This window comes from Mytilus edulis, chromosome 1 (genome assembly GCF_963676685.1).
Source record: "Mytilus edulis chromosome 1, xbMytEdul2.2, whole genome shotgun sequence".
Lineage (NCBI taxonomy): Eukaryota > Metazoa > Mollusca > Bivalvia > Mytilida > Mytilidae > Mytilus > Mytilus edulis.
Window position 1 is genome coordinate 47,406,426 of NC_092344.1, and position 20,558 is coordinate 47,426,983.

General features: G+C 31.5%; 1 protein-coding gene across 8 annotated transcripts in view; it reads right to left on the reverse strand.

The window, feature by feature from the left end:
• Positions 1 to 20,558, reverse strand: part of LOC139484108 (early endosome antigen 1-like) — a 62,442-nt gene that overhangs the window by 8,075 nt on the left and 33,809 nt on the right. For 6 of the 8 annotated variants that reach the window (XM_071267847.1, XM_071267884.1, XM_071267871.1 and 3 more), the window contains 11 exons: positions 16,741 to 16,836; positions 16,142 to 16,231; positions 11,394 to 11,552; positions 10,840 to 10,929; positions 9,204 to 9,335; positions 7,321 to 7,416; positions 6,547 to 6,636; positions 6,226 to 6,409; positions 5,799 to 5,853; positions 4,996 to 5,116; positions 4,526 to 4,540 (listed from right to left, as the gene is read on the reverse strand). In XM_071267847.1, the coding sequence (XP_071123948.1) occupies positions 4,526 to 4,540; positions 4,996 to 5,116; positions 5,799 to 5,853; positions 6,226 to 6,409; positions 6,547 to 6,636; positions 7,321 to 7,416; positions 9,204 to 9,335; positions 10,840 to 10,929; positions 11,394 to 11,552; positions 16,142 to 16,231; positions 16,741 to 16,836 (1,128 nt within the window). The remainder of the gene's footprint in view (positions 1 to 4,525; positions 4,541 to 4,995; positions 5,117 to 5,798; positions 5,854 to 6,225; positions 6,410 to 6,546; positions 6,637 to 7,320; positions 7,417 to 9,203; positions 9,336 to 10,839; positions 10,930 to 11,393; positions 11,553 to 16,141; positions 16,232 to 16,740; positions 16,837 to 20,558) is intronic. The other 2 variants (XM_071267859.1, XM_071267865.1) reach the window with 1 other exon arrangement.

The following is a 20,558-nucleotide window of genomic DNA, read 5'->3' on the forward strand; positions in this document are numbered from 1 at the left end:
AGAGAATTAACACACTGCAGAAAGCTCTAGACAAGTTCATAATGCAGAAAATTTTCACACAATTTTTTTAAGTTTCTTGGACATATTTACTGTGAAAAATTGTTTATTTCATGAGTTAGTGAATTTTCATATGAAAGGAAATAAGACTAGAAAATAATTCTTGGATTTGTTTTTCTTTTTTCAATTCTGACAAGAAATAATATTTTGGAATCAAAATGGAGGTTTGCGTTTTGTATTTGTATATGTAAATGGAACTATTTGAAAACACCAAACATTTTCCAAAAGAGAATGTTGATTATCTTAAATATAGGTTGTTATTCTCAAGAACTCAATTAAAGGGTCCACCGGGAAAACTTTATAAACCAACTAGTGTGCTTTCATTACCATCACAACAGGAACAATATATATCTCAATCACACTTTCCTGCCATTTCTCAACAGATCAATTTAACATCAGGGAACCAGTCTCACAGAGATACACAGTCTGCGCCAAAAAATATAGAAAATAGAGTACGAGATAGCACAGAACTAGAATCAGAAAACGAAGAAGAGAACCAGCAAATGAGTCACTCAGCTAATAAAGGGAGTAGAAAACTTGAATTGTCTGCAGCACCCTACAGGGTCAACCAGACAATCATGTACAGATCTCCACCACCGTCACGGCATCACAGAAATTGTGTTCCTAAGAAACGTGAACCAAAGTCTGCAAGAAAGCAATACGAATCTGATCAAAATCAAGCAGTTCCAAATAGATCAATTGCCTTCGATTTCTGTCAAGAGGGACATGCTATTTTTTCTATGTCTACAAGACGCCATTTCCGTTCTAGAGAAAGACTATATTGTGATTTTTGTGAAAGCCTTGAATCAATAAACTGGTACTGCAGGAACTGTAACAAAAGCTTTTGTACCATGTGTAAACACACTCATGAAATGAGTCGAGGTTCATTTACAAGTTACAGGGATCTAATGGATCGTGTTTTCTATCAGAAGACAACGTTAAGACACCTGGCATGGAGAATTAATGATATCAAATATCAATATGAAAATGACAAGAAAGAAAGGATGCTGCCACCGCCAAAGAAAAAATAATGGAAGATGAAGATAGAACAATGTTAATCTACTTGATATTCTAATTTGAACTGTGCTTACCGGTATATACTTCACTTATCTATAAATCTGTAATTAATGAACCTTTTTATTAGATGCTATCCTTTGTTATTCTATTAAAATATAAATTATAATTTTCCAATCTTTGAAATGACTGCCTGTGTCTGGGATATCAAAGATAACTATAATAAGCATGATCGTATGCTCTAAATTCAGAAATATTTGTGTGCATTTATCTTATGTTGAAAAAGGAAAAATTTTCTTTTTGCTATACCTATTGTGTTGTAATTTTTCACAATTAAAAAGACATTGCAAAAACTTCTAGGGTTTAAGTCATAAAACTTTGCTCAGTGCTCGGAGCACAAAAAATCATGCTCGAAACATGAAATCAAGCATTTTGATTGGTTGATTCTCGAGTCTGAGTACAAAAATCATGCTCGAAAGTTTTATAACTGCAAGGCCTGACCTTACAGTACCGTCACCCGAAATTATCAACATATTTGCTTCTGTAAATTCAGAAATTATTGCATTAAATTGATAATGGAAATAGGGAATATGTCAAAGAGACAACAAGTCTTCTAAAGAGCAGATATAACATGCATTTTGTTATTGCGATATTTATAGGAATGGACAAGAATGCGAGCTTAATTATTGCGATTTCAGGTACATGTAAATATAAATATAAAAAATTTGATTAAAGCAGTTTAATCAAAAGGAACACTTTTACTGTGTACTTATCCCATTAGTCCAAAATCAATTTATGTGCTTTAGTAGCATCCTTCATGGATGCGGGCTGCAGTTAGTGTACATATTTTATATACTCAATACAAAATAATGTCTATTCTAAAATGGGTCCCCTTACTTATTTTAGTTTTAGGAATGATATTTTCAAAAAGATCTTCATAAATCAAAAAGAAAATTTACCAAATACAACAAATTATTTCGATTCTGATTATGACAATTAAGGTAATTTCTATGTCCGATGTGTATAATGGTAAAGCAATTGTGTAGGATCTTCCATGAACCTCCCTTTTTTGTTTGTAAAGAAGCAAACAGCTGGCACTGTGATTTTTCAGAGGGAGGAATTTTTTAACAGCCAGCATGAATGGTTGTTGTATCTAGGTCAAATATGTCAATTTCCAAATGCAACACATTACAGTCATAATACAATGTAAATGAATTAGTAACAACATGTGCATCATTTAAGAGTTTGGAAGTGTTTTAAGTTAATGAAATATATTAAATGCATCCCAATTTGATAAAATTCATTATTCTGCAGTAGTCATGTGCAAAAAAAAATTATTTGATTTAGAGCATGGCTTTATCCTTAAAGCGAAAGAAGCACGTCATATTCGAATTAAGAAATAATTGATGAAAGCTATACTTTATTGTAGTTTTTATATGGGTAGGCATAATATTCGTGATTATTTTTGCCTGCTTGATAGTGAGGGCTAAAATAACACGAATATAATGCCTACCCATGTTAAAACTACAATAAAGTATAACTTGCATCAATTATTTCGATTCTGAATAGGACAATTAAGGTAATTTCTATGTCCGATAAGTATAAGTGTAAAAGCGTTTGTGTAGGCTCTTCCATGAACCTCCCTTTTTTGTTAGTAAAAACGAAAATGGCTAGCACTGTAATTTTTCAGAGGGAGGAGTTTGATCATCCAGCATAAATGATTGTTGTATCTAGGTCAAATATGTCAATTTCAGAATGCAACACATTACAGTCATGATAAATGAATTAGTAACATCATGTGCACCATTTAAGAGTTTGAAAGTTTTTTAAAGTTAAGGAAATATATTAAGTGCATGATAATTTGATAAAATTCATTATTCTGAAGAAGTCAATATACGCATGTGCAAACAAATTTTATTGGATTAAGAGCATAGATTTGTTCACAAAGCGAAAGAAGCACATCATATTAGAAAGAAAGACCTAACTTTTTTGGTTTTAAAAGATAAACACAAATTGTTTTTTGTTAAATAATTTGACCCTAGGAATCTAAAACACAACCTAGGATAAATGACCTTTGATAAAAGTCATGGCAGATCCTTCAAGCATATGTGAGCTTCAATCCACATTTAAGGGCATCCGATACAGTTTTGATCCTGTATTTACAAGTTGATGAAAATTTTCATATAGGCTATTTTTTACCTGATTAAATCAAATATGTAATAAAAAATATACCTTCATGTGCTACTTTGTGAGTTAAATGAGGTCGAAATTTTGTATATTTACTCAAAATTCGGTTTGTGGCTGTATTTTCACTTTCGAAAGAAAGACATAACTTTTTTTGTTTTAAAAGATAAACACAAATAGTTTTTTGTTAAAATTTTTTTATCTCTGTATTTTAGAAGTATTCTAAAAATGTATGCATTTTTTGTTCAGAAATAACTCATATTTATCAAATGGTCATGAATTGAGAAAAAAACATCATTTTTTGCTGTATATTTTTCAAAATTAAAAAAATTGCACTATTTACAGTTTTATAAAACTTGGTCCACATATATAATCTCCCTGCAAAATGAAACAAAATGTCGTTTAAAAAAATGGGGGTCCATGCACTCATTTTCAAATTAAATCAGTTTGAATGATAAAAATTAGTCGAAAAATGCATCTTTTCCCAATATGTCACAGTTTGATGTCATGAAAACATCATTTTACATTAGCAACGTCATTACCTCCGCTGTAACTGTATCGTATGCCCATAAGCAATGTAAGCAGTATAAAGGTAATACATAAAAAACAAAGACACATTCAGACAGGAATAAAAAAAGGTTTAAGGCAGGTCTGATAGATAAACATGTACCAGGAATAATTGTGTGGAAGTTGTAATATAATGAACATGAGATCTAAGTTTTAAGTGGATGAACCTAGATACCAAAATACTTCTACCTGTTATGGGATGGACAAATTTAAAAATGGACAGTCTCACATAACTACACAATGTTATGTCACTCTCAGGTAGGGCAAAAATTTATAAAACTCTGACAGCCGACTGTAGTTTTTCAATTTAACAGACTGATTTCAACTGGGAACATTATATTGACTGCCCTTACAACAATTGTAATGCATGTAATCAATTGCATCAAATTACTAATATTTAACAGAGATGGTATCAAAATTAGTAAACCACTCTCTACACATGTTTATTGCTGAAATGTTAAGTTCAATCTTTAAAAAAAAATCTTAAAAATATAAAATTGAGTTAAACCAACAAAAAAAAAGATCATAATTTGTACAATGAATGATTAAATCATATAATAAGGAAAATATTCTGTGTGAGGAACATCTGCTTTCCATGCAAATCCCAAGGTGTAAACTTAAAAAACATTAACCACTAAATTCGTCCTCATACCTACTTCCAATGAAGGGGAGTTAATAAAGACTTCTTTAAGTGTTATCTTACCTCCTCATCATCTGACTACAGAAATTAAACAGACAACTGACTATACAAAATAGACAACCTACGATACAAAATAGACAACTGACTATACAAAATAGACAACTGACTATACAAAATAAGCTACTGACTGTACAAATTAAACTATTGACTATACTATAGACTGCATACTATTCATGACAGACATTTAATCTAGGGTCGTGTGATATTAGATTTTCATTTAAAAAGTGACAAATGAAAGCACACTACATGGTTTACAAATGTAAGAGAGAAAAAAGTTATTAATAAAAGAATAATATACATTGTTAGTGTTCAAAAGCAATGAAAGAACAGTTAAGAGAGTAGAAAAATACTAGTTTGAAACGTCTTTTTTGTGCAAGATTACAAAAAGCTATGAACTTGATAAATAAAGCTACACAGAAAAATTAAGAGTTAAATAGAAATTATGTGATAAATACAAAATATCTGTAACAAACCTGCAAAGACTGGTTTTCTCTTCCAAGTTCTTGCAGTGCTGACTGTGTATCATCTAATTTTCTCCTTAATGCCACTGACTTTTCTCGTAAACTTTCACATTCACCCTCACTTGTAAGGCACCTTCAATAGAAAATATATTTAGTTATTCTAAAAAAACATTTCTGGCCATGATAAATAGTTTACATAGTCTAACTGATTTTAAGAAAAGTAGTTAACAGCAAGCTATTGGGTTAAGAAGATATAGTTGAAAGAATTTCACATACTTTAAAAACTCACATGATAAAAAAAGTTAACTAGTTTACAAAGAAACAACTTCAAATTCAGTGAAGTAAATCTTACCAGTTAGGACTCTAAATCTTATAAAAAATGAGACATGCAACGAATGTAACAGCTTTCCATGTTATATAAAATGTTGCCAAAAGTTGTCATAGCAAGTAATCTAAAAATTTGTACAGCATAAAACTTCAGACATGACCAAGTACATTGGGCTTCAATTGGAAGAGCCTTCAACTTAACAATGGTCTAGAAAAAATCCTTTTCATAAACACATCATATCAGAAAATAAAACATCAACTTAAAAAGATCACAGTAGAATAATGCATGATTCAAAAGAAGGACCTAATTATTCTCCTTATCACAGTGAATGAGTGATTTGTATACTTATCTCTCAAGAGGAGATAATCTATCTCTCAAGGGGAGATAATCTGCCAAAAAAAAATAAAAAAATCAGACAATACAATTTTCTGCTTTCACAGGATGATAATCAGTATGCAAAAATCCTCTGCTTCTTTTTTATACATACCTTTCTAATAGCAATCGTCTTTCATCGTTGTTATTTTCAAGCTTTGCTTCTAAGGCTGAAACATAAATTACATTCAAGGAGTTAGAAACATTTCAATAATACAGATGGTTGTCTTCAAACTCTGGACCAATTAACAAAATGCTGCATCTTGGGAATATAATTGTTTCAGATGTACTGCTTTGCGTAGGCATTGTTGATGAGGCATCTATGAGGATGCTTGAAGACCATGCATGCAACATAACTTATGAAGCCAAAAGTTAAATTTCTGAATTAGTACATTCATGAAGTTCTTTTTAAATATACAGGGTAAATAGATGTGTATAATAACAATAATATCTCATCAATATTACATGCATACTCAGAAATACTATTCACATACACAGTTTATCTTGTAATTAGTACATCTTATTTTTGGAGGAAAGTTTACCTAGTTTTTCACCCCTGAGTTCATCATTGGATTTACTGAGTTCTTCTACTTGCTGCTGAGCAGTGACCATGTCACCTCTTATAGTGGTCAAGTTTTCATTCAGGACGGTTGTTTGCAGTTCAAATTTAGCTTGTTCTTCATCTAAATTTCTTTGTATATCAGCTTTGGACTTTTCTAGATCTGACTATAAAACAGAATAAAGGTTATTTAGAAAAGTAGAATTGTATTGTTTGCTACTGTGTGTTAAATGCCTGAACTAAACATACCAATTTATTTTCAATATTGTTTAGAAAAACATCTTATAAACAAATTCCAACTTACCAGCTTAGTTTGAAGCAAAGAATTTTCCTCTCGTAAACTTTTCTGGAGATCTGTAAACTTAATCTCTGCCTCCTCTTTTTCATCTTTTGTCTGTAAAGTAAATATATATCTATATGTAAAACCTTTGAATCTAGCTGTATACAGAAGATTTACTATATTAACAACAAAGCTAGTAGGGTCTAATAGAGGAAAAAAATGAAATAAATTATTAAATATGTTGTAAAAAATATTAAAGCCTTTACCAGAATCATCAATGGTTTTATGTATTGTAGGTTTGGATTTATAAAGGAAAGGAAGTGTCTGCTACATAGGTGAAAGTATGGGTATAAACAAAGATTATAAATAATATAAATCAAATAATATACCTCACAAAAATGTATGTTATACTATGTGATAATCAACAATTATTTGGATACAGATTCCTAGAGGAGAAATATTCTTATCGTTATTCACATATCTTGTTTCCTGCAACTGTATTTGACAGCCATTTCAATTATGGTCTGTATGTCAAAACGAAAGATAAGGGGATGCAACTGCTGTTAAATATATTTCAGTAGGAAATTATTAGCAGAAATGAATATGCAAGTTTTAATTTCTTGAATGTTCATTCACCTTATCATATTTTTCGAATTAATAAAAAATTATGTTTAACTACTAAAATTACAGTTTCCAATAAATGCATCTGTCTCATTTACATCCACCTGTATCCTATTTTATCCCAATATACATGTTTATGGAACTTAGGGTCTGACATATTTATTTCCCTTTACTTACTTTATTAATAATGCTTTCCATTCCTTCCAGCTTATTTGTAACCTCAAGTTTCTGACTGATCAGTATCTCTTTTGCTTCAAGTAGTTCTGTTACTTCCTGCAAAAATAAAAATATTCTTAAGAAATAACATGGAACAAGAATGTGTCCAAAGTACACGGATGCCCCACTCGCACTATTATTTTCCATGTTCAGTGGACCGTGAAATTGGGGTCAAAACTTTAATTTGGAATTAAAATTAGAAAGATCATATCATAGGGAACATGTGTACTAAGTTTCAAGTGGATTGGACTTCAACTTCATCAAAAACTACCTTGACCAAAAACTTTAACCTGAAATCGGACAAACGAACGAACGAACGAACGGACGAACAAACGGAGGCACAGACCAGAAAAAATAATGCCCCTCTACTATCGTAGGTGGGGCATAAAAACTTCAGAATAAACATCTTGCAATGAACCAAACTAACAACTAACAAATACAATGCAGGCAGTTTTCCTATGTCTATGTATAACAACCATCTATAAAAGCTGTAAAATCCAAAAATGTCTAGTTTCAATTATCAATCAATTCAATATAAAAGAGCTATCGCATTAACAACTTCTTTAGTTTGATTTAACTAATCACGCATTATAGAATTGGCAAGAATTATTCCCCATCCTAAGCAGGTAATATTTTCTATATTTTTCGTTATTCAAGTGTTAACGAATAATAATGCTTCAGATTTAACTAGAATTGACAATTACAGAAATTAATAATCATACTAAAAAATAACAAGAGTGCACACGCTGAAATGTCTCGCCTTCTATACTAATCATTGATATTATGTTGATAGTCCTAAGTATAAAGCTAAGCTTTATTACAACTGTCACATAAACTTAACATTAACAAAGATAACTAAACAAAGACCAATGAACCTTAAAAATGAGGTCAAGGTCAGATGAACCATGCCAGGCAGACATGTACAGCTAACAATGCTTCTATACAACATATATAGTTGACCTATTACTTATAGTTTAAGAAAAATAGACCAAAACACAAAAACTTAACACCGTGCAATGAACCGTGAAAATGAGGTCACGGTGAAATAAAAACCTGATTGACTGACATAAAGATCATAAAATATTTCCATACACCAAATATAGTTGACCTATGGCATATAGTATTAGATAAAAAGACCAAAACTCAAAAACTTAACTTTGACCACTGAACCATGAAAATGAGGTCAAGGTCACATGACATCTGCCGCTAGACATGTATACCTTACAATCATTCCATACAACAAATATAGTAGACCTATTGCGTATAGTATGAGAAAAACAGACCAAAACACAAAAATTTAACTATAACCACTGAACCATGAAAATGAGGTCAAGGTCAGATGACACCTGCCAGTTGGACATGTTCACCTTACAGTCCTTCCATACACCCAATATACTAGCCTTATTGCTTACAGTATCTGAGATATGGACTTGACCACCAAAACTTAACCTTGTTCACTGATCCATGAAATGAGGTCGAGGTCAAGTGAAAACTGTCTGACAGACATGAGGACCTTGCAAGGTACACACATATCAAATATAGTTATCCTATTACTTATAATAAGAGAGAATTCAACATTACAAAAAATCTGAACTTTTTTTTCAAGTGGTCACTGAACCATGAAAATGAGGTCAAGGAAATTGAACATGTGACTGACGGAAACTTCGTAACACAAGGCATCTATATACAAAGTATGAAGCATCCAGGTCTTCCAACTTCTAAAATATAAAGCTTTTAAGAAGTGAGCTAACGCTGCCGCCGCCGTAGCCACCGCCGCCGGATCACTATCCCTATGTCTAGCTTTCTGCAACAAAAGTTGAAGGCTCGACAAAAATGACTTTTACCTTCGTTCTTTCCTCTTTCTCAGTTTCTAGTGCTGATTTTAACTGACCAATTTCCTTTTCGTATGACTCGTTTTCTGCTTTGGTTTCATTATATTTTTTCTCTAACTCTTGGAATTGGGCATCCAAACTATCCTACAATTAAATTAAATATGATTTCCATTTAAAAAAAATTCTTATTGGCTCCAAAAATTTTTATTATGATATAGCGATGATGTACACTGTATAAAATAAACCAATACATTAAAGAATGAACAATCCAATTTTGATAATACAAAAAATATAAGACATATGCACCCTAGCCTTTTTAAATGTCTCTATAAACCTTCTAAGCTCAATGGAAGAAATGTCACTTTATAAAATCATTACGATTTAGACCAAATAAAGTTGACTTGTAACTTAACTGCAAAAATCATGCGATAAAACACGTTTTTATGCAGTCATTGAATCATAAACAGGACATAAAAGACAATAGACAATCAGATGCTCTGAAGGGTGCAGCTTTATACAACTGCAGAGGTTGAACCCTGAACAGTTGGGGCAAGTATGGACATAATATTCAAGCTTGAAACAGCTCTGAATTTGGATTGTGCTTAAAAAGTTGACACAGCATAGGTTTCTGACATAGGATGAATGTGGTCTAATGAACTTTAAAAGTTCAAATTTAACTATTATGGTCCAATATCCAAAATCTAAATACATGGCCATGGATTGATTAAATTTTTAATGAAATCAAACAAAGTTTAATTTTGGACTCTTTTGATCTCAATGTAGACCAATTTGATAACATGGCTCAAAATTCAAAAATCTAAATATATGGTTAGATTTAGCATACCAAAGAACCCCTTACATTCATTTTTTTGTTGAAATCAAAATAAGTTAAATTTTGGACCCCAATATGGATCAACTTGAAAACTGGGCCTATAATCAAAAATCTAAAAGCATGTTTAGATTTATTATATCAATGAACACCAAGAATTCATTTTTTGTTAAGTTTTATTTTGGACCCTTTGGACCATAATGTAGACCAATTTGAAAACTTGACCCAAAATTAAAAATCTAAATACACGGTTACATTTGGCACATCAAAGAACCTCAATAATTCAATTTTTGATGAAATCAAACAAAGTTTAATTTTGGACCCTTTGGACCTCATGTGGGCCAATTTAAAAACAGGGACCAAATTCAAAAAACTTAACACACAATCAGATTCAGCATATTTAAGAACCCCAAGAATTCAAGAATAAAACCCCATTGAAATTGGTCAAGAAATAAGCAATTTATACAAAGTATTCGAAAAGTATTGTTTTTGGCCCCTTTTTGGACCTTTATTCCTAAGCAGTTTGGGCCATAATTACCATAATCAATCCCAACCTTCCTTTTTTGGAATGGAACCTTGTGGTACAATTTCAGAAAGATTCATACACTTACACACAAGTTATTCAAGTCAATACTAACCTTCCTTTAGTGGTTATAAATCTTTTGTTAAAATTTTATTGATTTCTATTTACTTTTACTAAAAGTTATTATCAGGAAACCAGCCGTCTTCAATTTTTGCGGTCGTATAAAAAAACCATGTTCTGGTTCAATGGAATAACATGGTTAGTTCCTGAGACATAAATGATTATATTTTATTTACCTTGTACAGTTGTAACTCTTCTTTCTTTGATTTGTTTTCTGCTAATTCTTTGTCTAGTTCAACCATCTGTGTATTCATAGCATTTCTTACCTTAAAAGTTACAAATATATAATGACTTACTCAAAAGAAAAATATTAAATTAAAAGGAAAGGGGTTTGTTTATGTATCATGCTATCTGACTTTCTTCAAAATCAATAAATATCAAATTTCAGGTAATTTCACACTATAATACTAATAGCTTGAAAGTCAAAATCCAACAGAAGATGTTTTTTACCAGTTTGTGTGGCAAGAACAAAGTTGCTGTCCATGTGAAGATTTGGTGTCATCTATAAACATATCAAGTAATACAGCTTTTTAAAGGAACACATTGTATGCTATATTATTAGCATTTGTCAATATTCAACACTGGGTTTATTTCTGTCCTTTCGAACCAAAGACTTTTAGATCGGTATATGCTGCTTCTCCTCTACCAAGAAGTTAGAGCACTGGTTAGATTAGAATCAGATTAATACTGCTTAGAACTAGAAAATTTTGTTTCTGACTTTTTTTCTTACTTCACTAAGCTCATCAAATGAGTTATTAAGCTCAGTTTCTCTTTCCTTTGCCCTTTCCAATTCAGATTCCAAAGTTTTACATTTGTCTTTCAATTCTGTAACAGATGCTGCTTCTGTTTGTAAGTTTGTTTCTATGGATTCTGACTTTTCTGTCAAAGCCTACAAAATTGAAAATGAAATATCTAAATTTCAATCATTTATTGAAAAAAAATTCTGCAAGAAGGAAAATATGTAATTTGCCTTAGTTGAATTGACATAAGATGTCTTCTATGTATTTATATCTCCCCAGCTTCAAATGTTGGAGTCTTAGCATTCCTGATGAAGGTAAATCAAGAAAAGCCCTTCAGACACACCAATTTTATTTTAAATTTGTCCTTTTTGATCATTTTTCCTATATCAGATAACAAAATTTTATTTCTGATTCAAAGTAGTCAAAAGAGTGGTTTAGTACATGTTAACTTCCAGTCTAGAGGTAAAAAATCTGATTTTTTTAAATGGACTATCTTCTGCAAATGCTAATTACCAGCTAGAAATTAAGAGTATGATAAAACCAAGCTAATAAACACAACCTCTAGTTGAAAATCTACATATCTACAGTCATCAGCATAGAATTTTATTGGATGCATAAAATTTAATGTCCAAGTATTTATATATAAGGCCACACCAATTTAATTCCTTGTTCGACACCGCACCTGTTTTTTTCCAAACAGAATTTTTTTATATTCCTGCTTCCCGCATCTGGAAATGTAATCATGTCCATTTCCCGCACCGTTTTTTTGTAAATATTATAAAAAGATATCAACATTTGTTTTTAAAATCACAGTCTAACCTGTATATAACGATTTAACCTATAAGCTCCCCACCACACTGTAAAAATATCTGTGAGAATATTTGTTTCAGCATTTTTATCCCCAAGAGGGAGTGCTCCGATATAAATATATAACAGCAGAAATACCTGAACCATGTGTACAGAACAAAACATTGGTTTCTTTCCCCCTTTCTTATATTCCCTATCAAAAAATGTTAGTTGTTAGAATAAAGTAAAACCAGGTGCTCCGCAGGGCGCAGCTTTATACGACCGCAGAGGTCGAACCCTGAACAGTTGGGGCAAGTATGGACAAAACATTCAAGCGTGATACAGCTCTGAATTTGGATTGTGATCAAATTTTTGACATTACATGGGTTTTTTTTACACAAAACAAATGTCAAGATTTTACAAATCAATTAAAGATTTCTTCTTCAAACTTTTTAAACCTAAAATTAAATAGTTGACACAGCATAGGTTTCTGACACAGAATGAATGTGGTCTAATGAACTTAAAAGTTTTTTTTTGCCTTTGAGCAATTCACTATGCTGTTGAATATTAATCCTCTCAAAAAAATGTTTGAAGAAATTTTCTTTTTATTTATGAAATCTGAAATGAGAAAAATTTAACCCCCCCCCCTTTTTTTCACATCCCCGTTTCCCTTTCTCCAAAACTGATATCAATTCAAATTTCTAATGGAGTTTGCAACAATAACTACTCTTTTAAATACATCATAAAATATTAAAATGTAAAATAAATTGCTTGTTATCACTGAATGGTAAAGATTGGTTGGTAGTAAAAGTGAATATACATTGTTTATTGTATAAAACAATAAAAAAAACTTCATCAGCAACATTTTATATTGGCAAATTTCCAATGAAGTTATTTACATAAAGTTATTGGCAAATAAAAATAGAAAATGACATCATAGTCATGTCTGGCAAATGTCCAACATACATTATCTAAAAACATTTTAGATAAGATAAGGAAAAAAAGCTTCATCAGCAACATTTTATATTGGCAAATTTCCAATGAAGTTATTTACATAAAGTTATTGGCAAATAAAAATAGAAAATGACATCATAGTCATGTCTGGCAAATTTCCAACATATATTATCAACTACTATTCTATACAAAGAAAGATAACTCCAATTGAAAATTAATTGCTATTACACAATATTGTGCAATTAGATATTTCTTGCTATTGTGCAATACTGTGCAATTGAAAATTTCTTGCTATTGCACAATACTTGATATGGAATCCTGATTTGGACCAACTTGAAAACTGGGCCCATAATCAAAAATCAAAGTACATATTTAGATAAAGCATATCAAATAAGCCCAAGAATTAAATTTTTGTTAAAATCAAACTTAGTTTAATTTTGGACCCTTTGGACCTTAATGTAGACCAATTTGAAAACTGGACCAAAAATTAAGAATCTACATACACAGTTAGATTTGGCATATCAAAGAACCCATTTATTCAATTTTTGATGAAATCAAACAAAGTTTAATTTTGGACCCCCATTTGGACCAACTTGAAAACTAGGCCAATAATTAAAAATCTAAGTACATTTTTAAATTCAGCATATCAAAGAACCCCAAGGATTCAATTTTTGTTAAAATCAAACTAAGTTTAATTTTGGACCCTTTGGACCTTAATGTAGACCAATTTGAAAACAGGACCAAAAATTAAGAATCTACATACATAGTTAGATTCGGCATATCAAAGAACCCCAATTATTCAATTTTTGATGAAATCACACAAAGTTCAATTTTGGACCCTTTGGGCCCCTTATTCCTAAACTGTTAGGACCAAAACTCCAAAATCAAACCCAACCTTCCTTTTATGGTCATAAACCTTGTATTTAAATTTCATAGATTTCTATTTACTTATACTAAAGTTATGGTGCAAGAACCAAAAATAATGCTTATTTGGGCCCCTTTTTGGCCCCTAATTCATTAACTGTTGTGACCTCAACTCCAAAAATCAATCCCAACCTTCCTTTTGTGGTCATAAACCTTGTGTTAAAATTTCATTGATTTCTATTTACTTATACTAAAGTTATTGTGAGAAAACCAAGAATAATGCTTATTTGGGCCCTTTTTTGGCCCTTAATTCCTAAACTGTTGGAACCAAAATTCCCAAAATCAATCCCAACCTTCGTTTTGTGGTCATAAACCTTGTGTCAAAATTTCATAGATTTCTATTCACTTAAACTAAAGTTATAGTGCGAAAACCAAGAAAATGCATATTTGGGCCCTTTTTGGCCCCTAATTCCTAAAATGTTGGGACCAAAACTCCCAAAATCAATCCCAACCTTCCTTTTGTGGTCATAAACCTTGTGTTAAAATTTCATTGATTTCTATTCACTTTTACTAAAGTTAGAGTGCGAAAACTAAAAGTATTCGGACGACGACGACGACGACGCTGACGCCAACGTGATAGCAATATACGACGAAAAATTTTTCAAATTTTGCGGTCGTATAAAAACTTCTGAAGGATTTGCCTTCAACTGCAATTATATTTAATACTGTCGAAACAAAACTATCCGTACCCGCTGCAGGTTTGTACACCTGTCCTGATTGATTCAGGGGCCTGTCATTCAGCAGTTATCGTTTGTTGATGTGGTTCATTGATATTTTCCCGTTTGGATATATAAATTAGATAGTTGGGTTTTCCTGTTCGAATTGTGTACACTAATAATTTTGGGGTCCCTTATAGCTTGCTGTTTGATCTGGATCAAAGCCCTGTTCAAAAAGCCGTACTTTGACCTGTGTTTGTTATTATCAGGTTGGAAACAACCCTTCCTCAGACAAGGGGTCATTTTACTGTTGACAGTGTTGTAGAAAAGACTAGATGTGTCAAAGCGACATGAATGGCCCCGTCCCAAAAAGTTGAAAAATCTGCAATTTCAAAATAAACACATGTGGACACAAACATGATGGTAGTCTCACATATCAAAAATAAGCTCAAAATCTGGAGGAAAATAGAGAAAAATCCGTATAACTGTGATTACCAATAATTTTTAAAGTACAAAGCCCGTAATTTCAGCGAAAATTAGCGGAGCGGAACGAAACTTAAGCTTGACCTATAACTCAGTATGGTTAACGCACATACCAAAAATCAGCCCAATATCTGAAGGCGTTTAGAAAAAAAGTCTGTATAACTGTGATTTTCAACAATTTCTCAAAGTCCAAAGCCTGTAATTTTTACTCAAAAAGAGGAGAAATAAATCATATTTGAAACAACTTTTCTAAAAGAGGGGTCCACTTATTTTGAATAATATTAAACTGTTAACATGGTTAAAATAAATGTGTTAACATGGTTAAAGTCCAGGAATATTACAAAATTCTTGGACATGTAAAATTGTTTTGACTATTTAATACCAGATAGATATTATAGTTCTTTGGGAAAATATGAGCCCTTTTGTACTAAAAAGTGTCATTTTACAAAGACAAATATTTTATAACTTATATTGACCCCTCATAAAAGGGATATTTATAACATTAAGGGGTTGTTTTGAACATGATTATGACTTGGATGGAGAATCATCTCATTGTCAGTCACACATACATAGACCAGATTTAATTATTCAATTATTTCTTGTTGAACAGGGAAAAAATACTCCATGAATTAATGAAATGTCAAAGTACAAGTGATAAATCAAGTTTTAATATTGTCAAAACCTACTATTTTATGTTTACAAAAAAAAATTAAAATCGCTCACCTTTACTTTTCAAGCTTTGCCTCAAAAATTTGCAAATTAAATATTTTTTTACTAAAATTTTCAAATCGCGCGCTCGGCCCAATTTTTGGAGTCCAAAAATCCGTAGAACAAGAAATTAAATTGGTGTATCCTAATATGATAACAAGATTTACTCCACAAATAATCATTTCCATGATCTGAAAGAAGATGAACATAATTCAATTTTAAAATACCTTATTTTGTTGTTGAAGATTATCTATCTCATCAACTTTCTCTTGTATCATTCCTTGCAGTTGTTGTTCTTTAAGAGTTATCTGCTCTTTCTGAAATCAAAAAGTGTTAAAAGTTGTTATTTGACACAAAAAATGAGCCCCTTCTTTACGAAGGAAAGTTTCTTGTAGTTTTGATTAAAATGTCAACTACCCAGTGTTGATATACTGTAACTCATAAGTAAAAATTGAGAGACTTTTGTGTGCAAAACCTCATGATTGGATAATGTCAGCTGCTGGAATGTTAAGTTGACCTCATTTGAGAATAACATTTTTTTTCAATAAAGATGAGTATCTAGGGATGTCAATAAAAAAAAAACCAATATCATTAAGTATTATTGAAATAAAAGAAGAATATTTCTGAGGACACAAATGCCTCTGTTCAAGCTTTGCACTGAAATTTGGACAGACAGATGGAGAGAAAGGAGGAGAGAAATATTGACAGTCAAAAGTAACACTAAATGCCTTGGTTGCCTATTGCGGGGACATAAATATTCAAAAACTAAAATTTACAGAGAGAGTTAATCCTTTTTGTAATAAAATATTTGGTATAAATCTCAGACCTGAACTTCTAATTTCTCTGTAGTATCTGACAGTTGTAATTTTAAATCTTCAACTTGTTTTTCTGCAGCTGATTTTTCTGTTATTAACTCTGCAATCTGAAAAAAAAAAATCCATTTTACACGTTTTGAAACATTTTTTAGTTCAACTAGTTGCTTTAATAAATCTCTTCAAAAACATATTTTTTTTTTATTTTTAGAAACACTTTGTATCCTATTAATAGAGTTTTGCCCAGACTTAATGCGTCTTTAAAAACTATGCATATTTAATAAAACTTTTCTATGTGGAAAAAAACAAAGAGTCAGGGCTAACATATATATATATTACGGATTACAAATGTGTCGAGGTTTGTGATTGGATAACAACACAGAGATGTCAGTATATATCCAGGAAACTGCCGGGGTATATACGACATTTTTATCCCCAATTGGAACCTCAAAAACGTCATCATAACACCGGTTACTATGTGACGTAGTCTGACTGTCAGATGCTCACAGAGGGAAAATAATGACGTGCTTCAATCAGTAATACATTTGATACAAGATCACGCAATTTATACTTTTAATACTTAAAATTAATGTAAAAAGTGTTATTATAAATAATTACATACACGATAAAATTATGTTCACAGCAAATGAGAAAATCCTTCACGTATGCCGAACATATCAGGTTGGGTTTTTCAACTTATATATGTGTTGTCAACAAATACCTGCACTGGAAAATAACATTAAGTCAGGGGTAATCCGTTATATATGTGTTATTCAGGTCTCAGAAAGGGTATATACTGTGACATTCCCCGCTTAAGGCTTATATCCCCTTCGCCTTCAGCTCAGGGGACATAAACTCTAAGCCGGGAATGTCACAGTATATACCCTGTCTGAGACCTGAATAACATATAATATATATATATATATATATATATATATATATATATATATATATATATATATATATATATATATATATATATATATATATATAATGTCTAAAAATAGCAACAATCAACATTCAATCTATTTAAGCGTGGATCAGTTTGTGAAAATAAACTGATACAGTTACTGAATTAAAATTATATAAATGTCTAAGAATATAACTTAAACACACTAATTAATACATTAAAAAGTTCTATTAGATGTTAAATAGAAATACGCAATATTTCGCTAAACAAATTAGCTTCATCAGGCGTGTGCATCTCTCAAGGTGAAATCGGATGCATGACAAAAAAATATTTTTGTAGCTTAATCTATACAAGAGTTGAGGAAAAGTGTAACATATTGATTGATGTTGCATAAAATATGTTTGTAGCTACAACTACATGAAGTTGGAATAAAAGTTTAACACATTCATAGATGTTCGATTAATTGTATGAATTTCTATAAATTAATTTGTATGATTTCAAGATAATTATGGTTTTGATTTGTTTTTAAATCTTTTTTCGTCTCTCTCATTGAGTCCATCAGGTTCAAGAGTTCGTAACTGGTGCATCCAAAATCTCTCTCTTTTTTGTCTTCCTTGTGTATCCCAATTTTGATTTTTCTCAATGATTTGAAATGTGACGTTTTCAAAATCATGTCCTGCTCTTAAAAGGTGTCTTGTAATTGGGCAGTTCCTTTCTTTTGTATAAAATGACCGATGGTTATTTAGTCGGATGTTAAATGGTGTTTCTGTTTCACCAACATATTGTATTTTGCAAGTTCCACACGTTAGAACATAAATGCAATTTTGCGTTTTGCAATTTGATGTTATGAATATGTTGTATTTTTTCTTTGTGACTGTGCTGACGAATTGGGTTTCGATAGTGGCGACTCTGCAGCACTTACAATTGCCCCTCCCGCATGGTGTATAATCTCCGATTGTTGATATCTCCTGTTTAGATACTTTGGATGTTACTATTTGTCTTCTTTATACACAAATATTCCCAAAAATGAAGGAATAGTCGCTTGTGAACAAGTATGGAACAATCGTAAGGATAAACATCCCCCAACAGACTGTCTGGTTCAGTTGCTGAGACTAGTGCTGGAAAACAACAATTTTGTATTCAACGACCAGCACTACTTGCAGGTTGACGGTACCAGTATGGGAACCAAAATGGCACCTTCTTTTGCCAACATTTTCATAGGGAGTCTCGAAGAACGCATCCTTTCGAATGTACCATACAAACCCTTGTCTTGGCTCCGTTATATTGATGACATCGACATCAAATGGAACGAAACTGCAGAACGTCTTCAAGAATTTCTCGATTTCTGTAACAACTTTCATCAATGGATAAAGTTCACATCTGAAGTTTCAAATGAGAAAATTGCGTTTCTCGACACCACCATAACTTTAGAAAACTGAGTCATGACAACCGACCTTCACACAAAAAAAATTGATAAACACCAATTTCTCTCTCCGAAGAGTTGCCACCCGAAACACTGCTCCCGGAGCATTCCATACAGCCAAGCCATCAGGTTAAAACGGATTTGTTCATCGGAATCAAAATTTAACCATCGTTTGGGGCAACTCAGACAGCAACTTAAATCAAGAGGTTATAAGAACAAAAATATTTCAGAAGCTTTCGGTAAAGCAAAAGAAAAATTTCAAATCATTGAGAAAAATCAAAATTGGGATACACAAGGAAGACAAAAAAGAGAAGAAATTTTGGATGCACCAGTTACGAACTCTTGAACCTGATGGACTCAATGAGAGAGACGAAAAAAGATTTAAAAACAAATCAAAACCATAATTATCTTGAAATCATACAAATTAATTTATAGAAATTCATACAATTAATGGAACATCTATAAATGTGTTAAACTTTTATTCCAACTTCATGTAGTTGTAGCTACAAACATATTTTATGCAACATCAATCAATATGTTACACTTTTCCTCAACTCTTGTATAGATTAAGCTACAAAAATATTTTTTTGTCATGCATCCGATTTCACCTTGAGAGATGCACACGCCTGATGAAGCTAATTTGTTTAGCGAAATATTGCGTATTTCTATTTAACATCTAATAGAACTTTTTAATGTATTAATTAGTGTGTTTAAGTTATATTCTTAGACATTTATATATATATATATATATATATATATATTGTTACTATAAACCTGCCTTATTGTTTCTATAAACAGACACAAGTTCATACAAAGAAAACTTAACTTTTAACAATCAGTTTACACTAGATAGCTAAAATAAACTCATCATAGATACCAGGATTAAATTTTATATCTAGTATTTATGCCAGACAAGCGTTTCGTCTACTAAAGACTCATCAGTGACGCTCAAATCCCAAAAAATTTAAAAAGGCCAAATAAAATAAGAACTTGATTAAGACCATTGAGGACAAAAATTCCTAAAAGTTTTGTCAAATACAGCTAAGGTAATCTATTCCTGAGGTAGAAAAGCCTTAGTATTTCATAAATTCAAAAGTTTTGTAAACAGCTGGTTTATAAATATGACCATATCAATGATATTTAATGTCAGCACAGAAGTGCTGACTACTTTCCGTGCTGACTACTGGGCGGGTGATACCCTCGGGGAATTAAACTCCACCAGCGGAGTGGTTGTAAATAAACTATACATAGATACCAGGATTAAATTTTGTAAGAAAAGATACTATTCAACATTATCTTCAAAGAATTCCTTGCTTACTTGAGATTTCATTGTATTCTCTGAGCCCATTGTAATAAATCCTTACTTACTTGAGATTTCATTGTATTCTCCGAGCCCATTGTAATAATTCCTTACTTACTTGAGATTTCATTGTATTCTCCGAGCCCATTGTAATAATTCCTTACTTACTTGAGATTTCATTGTATTCTCCGAGCCCATT